Raw genomic sequence first — 12,336 nt, 5'->3', positions numbered from 1 at the left:
TTTTTTTTTGCGTTGTTGTTCAAATCACTAAGATAATAACAAGCCAGGACATGATTAACTGCGATAAAAAGATTAACAACGACGGTATACGAGTTTCGCTGTTAAGCTATTCAAGTTGCAACTCAATTAATCGGGCGAAGAGCCGCCTCGTCAATTTCAAGCACCATAGAAAGTGTTTTGGCTTGAGGGCTAGCCTTTCGTACGAGTTCCGAACTATTTGTTGGAAGAGAAGGGACAGGAAAAAAAAAAATGCCCGTGCAACAAGCTGCCGTTCGGCAACAAGCTGATGTTATTATTTGCGGCGATAATATACGAGATGCCGTCTGTCGAAGAAAAGATAGTTTGGCGCAGTCACTTCAAACGTGTGAGGTTAGGAAAGAGCTCATATGTTGCACTCGAAGACGACGATGCCCAATAATTTTGTTGGCAACATATTTAATAAAATAGCGCTAAATAATTTTTTATTTTTTTTTCCTGAAAACTTGAATACCGCAAGCTTTTTCTGCCGATAATAAATGTGAATGTGTTATGGGAATGCCAGCAATTCCTTAAAACAAGCAAACTTTGCGACAACAAAAGGGGCTATAAGATAATTGCTCATAAAAGCGACTTTCGCATGAGGCCGTTATGGGACATTATTTCATAACGTCACTATTTCATAATGATCAACAATTGTTCATTATCTACTTCATCTGGCCTGATGTCAGCATTATGGCAGCATCAGACGAACGCAGTTAGCGACTGGTCACAGAAAAGCTTTCGACGGCAGTCATCGCTATACTCGCCGCACCCAACGGCAAACGAATGTCTGAGCCATGCAGCCAATGCTGAAATCGGTCGCCAAATAGTCAAATATGCCACGGATGTCTGAACTTCGTGGCTCTGTTACCCAACAACACTGGCGTAGGGTAGACTAGATATATCAAAAATTGATAATGCATCCTTATAAAATAGAGCCCCAGTAGAGTTATGAGAACTCCGCGATGTAGCCGCTCGGAAGGCCCAACAAATAGCGTGATTACCATTTGTGGCTGTAGCATGCAAAGTAGCAATGGGGGCTAGTTGGTTTACCATTTCAAGAATTTTCGCGATACGCTATATGCAGACACACAAGAAAGCAGGAACCTGCAGTATACGTGGTTCCTGCTTTCTTGTGTGTCGGTGTAGCGTAGCGTAGCGCGAAAATTCTTGAAATGGCTGTAGCATTGCTGCTAAAAATGTCATTGCTTTCACTACTCAAACTGTTATGGCAACTCGTCTCTAGAAATCATTCAAGGACAAAAAAGTAGATTAAAAGATGACCTGCATTGCTTGCTTCACCGCTCTCGCGGCCAGTGGTATATACACTACCGCCTCTCTGCACGACATAAAAGTTACACGCTAATTGTAATCAGGCTTGTAGTCGTTCGCCGACGCTGTCAGGCGCATAAGTTCCGGTCATTTCTGACCGAAAGGCTCAACTACTGCTCAAAAGCTTTTTTCTTTTTTCTGAACGAAATATTTGAATGCGAAAGCCCCGAAATGCCAATGTGCACAACTTGTCTCCTGCTGCGCGGATGCGACCGCACATACACGCATGGCGGTTTTTCTCAATTTAGCCGCTAGGCTGCGCCACCTCAACAAAAAGACAGCGCCCATGATAAAAATATGCCGCAGAACCCTGGACTTGAGCTTGCGAATTCATGCTCCTTGGTATTGTTTGGTTGTCACTGACACTGAGTGGTCCGCGTGTGAAACACACGTTGCACGGCACAAATATCCGTTCGAAATCGACACCGCCATGAGACACTTCCTGCAGCGTACAAGATGTCAGCATTGGCACTGGAGTGTTGTAGTCGCCTTCTTCCTTAAGGCGGTGTTTTCTGGGTTGGCGGATTTTTAACGCTGAAGGACAGGAACATAGGAACAAAGTAGACGAAATACAGCGCGTCCTGATCCTTCTGCTAAAAAAAAAAAAAAAAAAGGAACTATGCTCCAACTAGTCCGCAATAATGTTCTCCAGATTTTTGAGAATGTGAGCCACCTGTAGTCACGTGGTCCTGGCGGGATTGAGGAGAGGAGTGTGGTGCAGCTTTGACCTCTTCGCCTCGAGGGAAGGGGGGGTGAACGGCATGAGAGGACCTACGGAACATCGCCTTAAGTATATGAAGCTTGCGAGGAGAGAGAAATAGCAGGCGAGAAGCATCGCGGTGAAACATCTGCAAACTGTTAGCGTCCTTTCACGTACCAAATCACTTATATAGTGGGCTGTGATGTGAGAGGAGCTCTGGTCCGAAACACTCTAGGTGAGGCCCTGTTCCGACTCCCTGGAGTTCTTCACCGTGCACAGACGTCGCGTAGCACCCATGGAGTCTTTTGTATTTTGACTCCATGGAAACGCTGCAGTTAGATTTGCGAATCTGTAGACTCGATACAGCGGATCAGCTGTTCAGCAGCCAAACGCAGCAGCCTGCGGTTGCTAGATTGTACACAGTCGGTCACACTTCAGCGCTCGAGCGGTCTGCTGCGGAGAAAATGAAGTGAACTATGATCGATCATCCTTTCGAACTGACAAGGTATATGTACTTGTGCCCATGCTGTTCGCGGGTTTATTGGGCTGCGCTAGAGCGCCAGTATTATCACGGAAGGCCAGTAGCTGCTTGAGCATTACGCTGTATTTCATCCGCATAAGAGCGTGCGAGCGTTGCAGACAAGTGTAATCGACTCTACACATGCCGTTTTCCGCAATGACAGCAAAAGCATCCACATCAGGCGGCTAGTACTGCCGCGTAGCCTGTACACTGGAGCGTCAATGCACAAGAGTGCCCCAGCATATAACTTTTTTTTTTTTTTGCGCGTGTATGCAATCGACATGCTTATTGTAAGCAGCACGAACAGTACAGTTATTTATGATGCATTGTGCACGGAAGGCTGAACCACGTTGAATGGCACCAAAATGTGCCTTTGTGAGAATGAAACCACGGTAAAAACGCGGCATCGTGTGTCCTCTGGACAGAGCGAGTGCGATCGCCGAGGACAAAGAAGAGGTGGCTTCTCTGGATCGCAGCCTTGTCGTGAGATCGCAATGGCAAACGACGACGAGGAATCCGACTACACGAGATCATCACCACGCGCTTTGGGCGGAATGTGTTTCGGCGACTCTTAAATAGGGCCAAACCGACAACAAACATGTCCTAGCCGCTTCGTTGGACAAGCAAGATTCCTGGGCGTAGGTCAGCGTGGTGCTAACATGGGATGCCGACCTCCGACAAGCCGAGCAGAGCGAGCCACGACCGCGGTATGCCTGCGCCTCAAGTCTGTCTCGGTAAGGCCGTGTTTCCACCGTCCTAGCGCTAGCCAGTAGCGGACTCGCATTAGGCCGCGTTGCGCCGAGGCATGCGGACGCTATACCTACTTCGTTAAGATCTGACGCAAAGCTTTCTGGGTGTAGCGGACTGGTCGCAAGATCACTGGGCATCAGCACTTGAGTCATAACGAGGCAAATAACGGGGCATGAAAGCTTAACGTACACTGTGATGGTGATTCTTTGCAAAGCATGATTCCAATGACTGAGCGAAGCAGCCATGCATGATTTGAGCTGAGTCTCATTTCGACCCAGAAGTAAGAATGCGCGGAGCAGCCAGACCATTACTTCTTGTAAGAGACGCAAGAATTGTGCACGAGAAATCTGTCATAGGTGACAGGCACTCCAAGTCACTTAAACAGAGAACTTTAAAAGTGCTAGTGTGTGAGAGCGTAAGCAGCGACATTTACAACTAAATCATCCGAGGTACAGTTTCTTTGCCATGAGTTTCAAGCGCTGCTGAGTAGGGTCTTTCGTTTATGCTAAAGGAGATATTAAGCAGCAACATTTGCATCGACGCATTAATGTACCTTTTTTTCCTTCGCTAAGAGACAGTTAAACGTGGGCATGGGAGGATCACAGGATAAATATTGCGTCCGCCATTAAGCTGGCGGCATTGCCACAAATGATCACGCATTCTATAGCGCTTCATTCCTCGCTTAGCAGCAACTTGCTGCTTTTTTTTACGAATATTTTTGTAAAGTAACTGGACATTACTCGCGTTAAAATGGCTTACCTTCTGTCACTTTTCTTGCAGGTCGACAGCTAAAGCGACAAGATGACGTACTACTTTACGGGCTTCGTGAGGAGTCCCGGAGGACTCCTCAAAATGATCCAAATCGTGAGGGATTTCCTTACCTCCTTGACCAACGAGCTTCGGCCAGCTCTGTAAAACGAAGTTTCGAATCGCAGCTTATTTTCACAGCTTCAAATCGCAGTAGTAGGAAATAGCAGTAGGGCGATAAAATACATTCGTTAGTGCTTGTGTTCGCGTTCTTCTCGTCTCATCTGTGTTAGTGCTGAGCTGCAATGTCCAAGATGGAACTTCGTTTTTATTTTTGCGCTTTCCCAGCAGCTTCGTTTTTGGCGAGTTTCCTTTGTAACGCGCTATACCCAATCTATAGAGGCAACTTGCATTTCTCCTCAGTTTTCTTTGTTCAGAGGTGACCTTTCGAAGCAGGCAATTGGCAATGACTGCGTCTAAATCTGGCGGCTGGAAATAGCGACGTGACCTCGCTACGTCCGTAATTTTGCGGAACTAACCACGTCCGCTAACGTAGATCTGGCGTTTGCAAGGTTTTCTTCCAAGGTCTGCGAGTGTGATGCCGCGCAGTTTTCTGCGGTCGGCTTTTGTTGTCTACGTTATGACTGTTTGCGTGCATATACTACAATGTAGGATGCGAAATCGGTGTCAGGTGTGTCTGCTGCTCACTATCGGAAGTGCGTGACGCAGTGCCGAAGCGCGTTTCTTCACGCGTCTCTCAGAGCACCGTGACTCAGAGGTCTGCCAATTGTTTCACGGTTAGTTCCTTTTCCAGTTGAACAAGAGAGCACCGGCACCCTCCCTGCGCAAAAAGCGATGCACTTGAGAGCAGAAAGTGCGACTGTTTAGCTAGCTTGCTGCTGCAATGACGGTAAGCCTTCCCCATGAAATGCTTACGGCAAAATATGCGGGCTCATTGCTGATACTGATAAAAGCAAGTGTAGTAAAAGGCGAGGTTGGTGCCCAGTGTGGGTAGCCATCGCCAGTCCAACTCAGTTACATGCCACCAAGAACGCTACGCACCTGCAGTGGCGCTTTCCAATAATTTTATGTGGTCCACGGCTTGGCTGGCAGAAGTTTGCAGTCAAACGTGGTCTAACTGGCTTTTTCGAACATTAGATGACCTTGTTTCCCAAATGCCGATTACATTCGGTCCATGCATCCTGAAAGGAATCTGTGAACGACACTCTCATCTCGCCATTGTTTTCAGCTCATCGGTTTGGTGCTGATGTTGATCCTAATGGGGGGCCACTACGACGTCAGCACGGGACTGTACCGCCTCCGCATCGACGCGTTCCTGATGACGATGACCGTGTTCACGTTCGTCCTCACGTCCGCCCTCCTCCTCATGTGCACCATTATGGGCTCCACGGAGCTCCCTAACTCTGTCCTGGTACGTGCTGGTTGAATCTGATGTTATTTTATTAAGGCGAACGCCTTTAATGCCTCATCGTTGTCGACAGAAGGTTGTCAGCAGAGGTGTCAGGCTTTAGAGAGCGAGAGTTGAAAAAACATTAATAAACCTTATCTCCACAGAGAATCGAACCTCCATCCGAGCCCAGTGCTCCACCAACTGTGCCACGCCTCGGATCGTGAAACGCTCTTCTTAATTCCCCTTGTCTACCGAGAGGATGATACTGGGATTCCGCGAGTGACAGATAATGCGCCTTTCCTTTCCTGTAAACGAATTACAGAAGGCCGGTGAACTTTGATGCGTTCAATGAAATGCTGCTTGTGTTCGACAAGGTGCGCGCGATGTACCGTCATGACAGGTCATGACGTCACCAGGCGATTCATGCATATAAGAAGCTGACCTCACCGGGCGTCCGATCCAGGCGTTCGCGCGGCGCCTTTCATTTGCCGCTTCCTCGAACGCCGCAAGCAAACAAAAGCAGACCCAGATGTCTAAGAGGCGTTAGTACAGCAGGCATCAGCGGTGTTTGAAATTTATTTACAGGATATAAAAGGCGCAGTACCTATCACAATTCTCCGCAGACACATGTACCATGCCGTGTATAGGAAGTGAGGAAGGTAGGAGTGAAAGAAGAGAGGGAGATAGAGGGGCCGTAGTGGAGGAATACGATCCACAGCGCTATAATGGCTTTCGCCTCATTACACTTTAGTGGCCAAAAGTGCCCTCTGTAATTTTTTTTTTTTTTCAAGCAAGCATGCGGCTATGCATGGTTGAGGTGTATGGGAGTATAAAGTAAAGGAGGAGCCCCGTATTGCATTTGGAGCAGGCCTTACCATCGGCCCTGGTAACGTATTAGGTAACGCACTCAAGGCAGAGGTCACTTTTTTCCAAGAAAGAAAGTCTGTACCTACTTTAATTCGGGTCCAGCCAGATATTACTGCGGTCATTAAGGCGTGATGCTGGAAGCGAGGCCTATATGCGTACAGCGTTCCTTAAAAAGGAGGCGTTAATAATTCCGGAGCGTCTATTTTTCCCATTAGCTGGAGTTCAGAGTTTATATATATTCTGCTTTACAATTTTTTGGCACTGAAGTGGAAAGTACGGCTTGCACACGCAAATCAAGGGCAGAATTATAATGCTCTTGGCGCGTCAGTGAAACGCATGATGGGGTCAGAATTTTTACAATCATGACCGAGCTCCCTACAGCACCGGCCGTTACCAGAACATAGCGATTGCCGAACTGGCCAGTGCGAGCTAGAGGCAAATCGCTCTCACTTGCGATAAGCTTCGATAATGTAGCACCTAATTTGCTTCTGCCTGCTGTATTTTACGCTTCGGCGCTATAACAAATAGCGGTGCAAAGTTCAGACTGCGCTTATGTTTTTCAGGGAAGTTGAGGTGCATTTCTTTGCCAAAAGAGTGCATGCAGGGACGCCATTAGCATTCACCGCACTCTGGCATTATTTGGTCTAATCCCAATGTTACTGTAAAACGCCAACGGGCGAGTTTTGAATATAATTCCTTGTTTTACTAGAATACTGCCTAGCTCGGCTTAGACATGTGATTTGCGTAACGTTAAGAAAAGCAAGGGAGGGGCGATAAGTTAGGTTTCAACCGGCTGCCTCGCATTATGAGAGAAGGGAATCAAAACATGTAATAGGAAAATAGCATAGAAAATAATGAAGGAACGTGGGAACCATGCGTAGCACTGCGACAACTTGTCCTAGCAGCATGACGACCTCACCAAGCGGAGCAGTGGTCGGTAATCTTCCGGAGCTGTCAATCACTGTTGCCACCATCCGAGGTTTATGGTCTCCGTCAAGTGGCAAGTACACAAGCGATCTAAACACGAGGCATGCGCAAAGTACATACGTGTTCTGCCGTCTCATTTACTGTCACAGACGCTACAGCAATGGCTGTCACCATAACTAGTGAGAAACAAGTAATACGTATTAAAAGCTGCGCAGAAACCCAAACCAACTAACAAATTGTTTTAAATTGCTGTGCTCGAGAAAAAAAGACGGAGATGTAAGACAGCGTGCCGACATGATTTGAAAAACTGACCCAAATCCCGAGAGGCACGCGTGAGCTCCCGCCAAACTGTGTTGAGGCGACACTTTGAATTCACTAAAAGCACGTACACTTTAAGACTGTCGTTTTGAGCAGATCTGGCACTTCGTTTGCAAAACACTGCTTTACACTGATGCTTGGGTGTTTGTCATTGGTTTAGTATATCGTGTCCTTCGACGACGACGCTGTGAAACAGTTCTCGTGTTTTACGAACCAGTCGTTCGTGGCATTTGCAGCCTCTATAGTGCAGCTTGCATTGGCTTTGAAAGGCAGTCTTAAAATTACAGAATTTATACCCTCACTGACGGCTCGTGGATTGTGGACCCCATGCCGACACGAAGAGCAACAGCTTCCGCACCAATGAGAGAAACCTGGAAAAGGTTTTTCACTTTCGCGACAGACCTTGCCATGATTCCCATAGAGCTTGAAGAACCTTTTGTAATTAACTGAGCCGTCCGTTGATTCGCTGCCTGTGGATCTCAGAAACATTATAACGTGTACCTGGCTGTGCTGACGACGCCACACTACCACTTTTGTCCTGCTGTCAGGTATAGAACGGAGCACTCGAGGTTGCCGGCAGCCCCGTAACAGAGTAATCACTAAATAAAATTGTCAATTTATCACTTTCATATGTTAAACCTCGCAATTTACGATTCATAATAAATGTTTTACTATCAGTATCGATAACAGCGGCGATAGCTGCGGAGTGAGTATATATTCTCGTGTCAAGAATACGCAGTGAAGATGAAGTATTTTAATGAACGTTACGCGCGGCCTGCATGGATGCAGAAAGGCAAGGAATTAGAGCGAAACCGAATGAGATTTTCCATGTGCGTCATTGGTTCCATCAGCGATTTATTGTCGGCCGCAAAGGTTTACGGGACGCGGGTGTGTGTGGAAAAATAGTTACGGTGCCGCCATGTGGAACAGCTGCCTCAAAAGCCTGAGCATGAGGGGACATGAATGCTGCGTCCACTGGCATCCGTGCCAAGCAACTAGATCACGAGGCAAAATTTGCTCCCTTGAACACTCATCCCGTAAATTTTTGCTGCCGACTTTGCGTAGCGATGGGACGCTCCCGGGTATAAGTGCTGCCTCAGAACAGACACACTCCTTCAGTCCATTGGCACTACTGCAGAGCTCACGCAGATTGAAGAGCTGAAATGTTTGTCTGGCTAAAGTTTCTAAGTGCAGAATGACTATATCGCAAGAAGCACACCGCTACTGCGTATCAGTAACTGTACGGGTGGGCGCCACGTGAGGGGGAAAAAAAAAAGACACGTGGGAAATTACCGCACCGGGGAGGGCCGCTGGTTAAGCCAATATTACTCAGCGAACATAACAGAAATGGCATTCAAGGTAGTTATTACGTCACGTGAGCAATTCAAGCGGGAGAGCATGTGTAGTCGCCAGGGGTTCTGTAAACCTTGCGCTTCAGAAGAAAAGGAATTGTAATACCTGAACACCACTGAGAGTTCTGTCCTCTTCGCGTCTTATTGCGCTGCGTACAAACGTACATTAGGACTTGTTTAGAGTCATTTTGTAATTCAGTTTTGTTCATAAAAACGTAAAATATTTTGTGTCAGTTCAGAAAGGAGCTTCGCTTTTACAGTTCACGTCAAGTAACTGCTAGTGTCGGAAAGGATTTGTAGTTCCAGCCGCTAAAATTATTCTATGCTTGACATTTATTTCGCCTAGAACGTTGTCGGTTTTGCTGAAAAGTGCATTTATTTTTTCAGCACACCATAGCTTGGTGGAATCATTGAAATAGCACCGCACTGCTAACTGCCGCGGGGACAAAATAGCCTTTGGAATTATAATCACTGTGATGAGCATTTAACTGTTTAAAGTCAAAGCGTTTTACTCACTGTCGATTCAATAAAGTGATATCGAAAGTACGAACTGCGCGCTAACTCCCTTCCATATGCATCAGGTAACCAAATCTAGCTAAAAGAAAATTCTATTTCTCGCATGTATGCGAACATTTATTTTAAATATTACGTTAGTGCACATGAAAATAACATGAATACAACGTTCAATAGCGAAACGTGCGCCAAAAACGAGTAAACAGCGCATATGTTCCAGTCTCATATTGCGGCTACTTTTCCAACTTCGCCCCTTCCGCAATCAACACGGCGCAAGAAAACAAGAACAAAGGGAAGGAACCAGCAGGGCCACACGTACGTCTTCCGTCCTCCGGCGCTTCTTAATGTGCTAAGTTATTCCCCTTCTTCATCCTTGTTTCCTTGCGTCGCGTTAATCGTGGTCAGAACCAGCTTGCCCTTCACAGTATCCTTGAAAACGATTATCACTCTTACCTGTAGCTTTTAGCATATTCTTTCATGAGAAGCCATCTTCGAATTAGTTAAAATCGTGTTAAATATTGCTGCTCAATGAAGAATACAATTGATTGCATGAACTCAGATATTTTTTTTTTTCGACGGTACGAGTTTTAGCTACTTTATATAGTACGAAGCTGCGAGGAGTGTTATGGTAAGCGAAAACTTACTATTTATCGCATTGTACCTCAGAACGGCAACCCGTATGGTGTAAATTCGCACCATCTTGCTTTATCGTTCAATTTTGTATTAGTTTGTGGGGTTTATTGTCCCAAGGCGACTCAGGTTATGAGAGACGCCGTAGTGGAGGGCTTCGGAAGTTTCGATTACCTGGGGTTCTTTAACGTGCACTGTTATCGCACAGCACACGGGCGCCTAGCTTTTCGCCTCCATCGAAAAGCGGCCGCCGCGGCCAGGATTCGATCCTGCGCATCCTTGGGCACAGTAGTCAAGCGCCATAACCACTGGGCCATGCTGAGGTGTTTATCTTTTAATAATAGTGGCATTGTTGGTGGTGCATATTTATTGATCTCAATTTCCCTCGGTGTTCTTTGTTTTTGTTCTTTTCAGTACCGAATTAACTACCTCTTGGCCACTATTACATACTTCCCCTTCACCGTCGGCTTCATCTTTGAAGAGTACATGCATGGAGATGTCAAACAGACCATCGCCGGAGGGGTAACGTATCTACGCCAAGATGCGTTCGTTACCAGAGAAGAGCTAATGCACTAGTTCACGTCTCGGTAACATGTAACAAATTGTAGCCTGCTTTTGAGCACTTTCTAGGCTTAACCCAACCCAACTTCAGCATAATTATGGGTGTTTATGAAGCGATAGGTTGTAAATGCATGCATGTTAGTATACCACCCAAGGTGAATATTGATCACTAGTAAAGCTGACTCGTCGAAATCAGCGTTAAGTGCACGTCTTGAATTCATATCCACCATAATTCTTACAAGAATGATCGGGGTTATGCATGCGAAATGAGATCTGCTTTAATTTGAGCTGTTTGACCCCCGTGTATTTATCCTGGTGGTGTCATTTGCGTGCAGGTGCTGAGCATAACCAATTCACTAATCTACATGTTCAACCTGTGCGTGAGCTACGAGCTTCGCTGCCTGCGTGGTCCACGCCGCGAGCGTCACGCCAAAGGCAAGAAGGGCAAGGGCAGCAAGGGAAAAGGCGGCAAGAAGGGCAAGAAGGGCGACCTAGATATCCTGATGGGCATGGACCGGGCCGGTGCCGCCGGTCGGCCGGGCCGCATCCGCAACGAGCGAGACCTGCTGGCCACTGGCGACGTAGAGACATTCCATCGGCTCCAGCAGATCCAGCGCATGAACCGGCTCCTAGAGAACGACCCGATCATGTTCCATCAGCAGGCCAGCTACTTGATGGGCGCGCAGCAGGCGTACTTAGACCAACAGTACGCGTTGGCACAGTCCGGCATGGCCGCTGGCGGAGGGTCCGCCGCAGCCATGACTGCCCAGCTTCACGGTGGCGAGGCGGCTGGCGGCAGGTTTCCGGGCGACGAGTTCGGACGCCAGGGTGGACCTCGCGATGACCGGCTGGCGCGCCGAGTGGTGCACGAGGTATACCGCGGTGAGTTTCTCCCAGGCGAAGAGTACCTGATGCAGCAGCCTGCCGTGGGCAAGGAGTACATCATCCCGATTCAGGTGGAAGGAGGACGAAAGTCATCGCAAACGTCAGCCACCACGTCGGCGGAGAAGAGCGAGAGCGAGTCGCCCAAGAAGGACGCCAAATCGCCAAAGGGCAAGAAGGGCAAGAAGTCGCCTAAGAAGGATAAGGGCGGCAAAAAGGGATCCAAAGACAAGAAGAAAGGCAGCAAAAAGGGCTCCAAGAGCAAGAAGAAGGGCTCCAAAGGCAAGAAAGGCAGCAAAAAAGGTAGCAAGAAGGGAAGCAAGAAAGGCAGCAAGAAGGGAAGCAAAAAGGGCTCGAAAAGCAAGAAGAAAGGGTCAAAGGGTAAGAAGAAAAAGAAGAGCAAAGGCAAGAAGAAAAAGAAGTAAACGAGTGCGGGCCCATCGGGGTAGCCTTTTCTTCTTTCATCCAAGTTATTCTTTACAAGTTCTGTGTTCTTGATTGCAGCAGTGTGACTGATATGTGTGGTTCGTGCATGCTTAAGAACTAATAAAGAGACCAGTATTTTCGGTTCCCTCTTCTGTAGAAGTGCACTGTGTTTTCATTCGTGGAATTTCGAATGTCCAATATGTCATTGTTAAAGCTTTATAATATGGGCGACACGTAAGATATCCGCCTCCAATGGTATGATGTAACAGCATTAACAGTTCGTCTGTACCTGTAATTTGCTAATTGCTTAATCGCTAACCCTTACATTAGTGTATTATTTCACGCATGCTAGCGTGCAGTACTAAGCTACAAAATTTTGTGA

The 12,336-nt window shown here is 47.2% G+C and overlaps 1 protein-coding gene across 1 annotated transcript; it reads left to right on the top strand.

Annotated features, from left to right (window-relative positions):
- Window positions 1-4,104: 4,104 nt before the first annotated feature.
- On the top strand, window positions 4,105-12,026 carry LOC146202331 (uncharacterized). The gene is made up of 4 exons (XM_084584429.1): window positions 4,105-4,184; window positions 5,317-5,499; window positions 10,500-10,607; window positions 10,982-12,026. The coding sequence occupies exons 1-4, from the start codon at window positions 4,122-4,124 to the stop codon at window positions 11,951-11,953; spliced, it is 1,326 nt and encodes a 441-aa protein (XP_084440555.1). The 5' UTR covers window positions 4,105-4,121; the 3' UTR covers window positions 11,954-12,026.
- Window positions 12,027-12,336: the final 310 nt, after the last annotated feature.

This window comes from Amblyomma maculatum, chromosome 1, assembly GCF_055883805.1.
Source record: "Amblyomma maculatum isolate TAMU_Amacu chromosome 1, ASM5588380v1, whole genome shotgun sequence".
NCBI lineage: Eukaryota > Metazoa > Arthropoda > Arachnida > Ixodida > Ixodidae > Amblyomma > Amblyomma maculatum.
The sequence above is the reverse complement of the archived record's forward strand: the minus strand, read 5'-3'. Positions and strand labels throughout refer to the sequence as shown.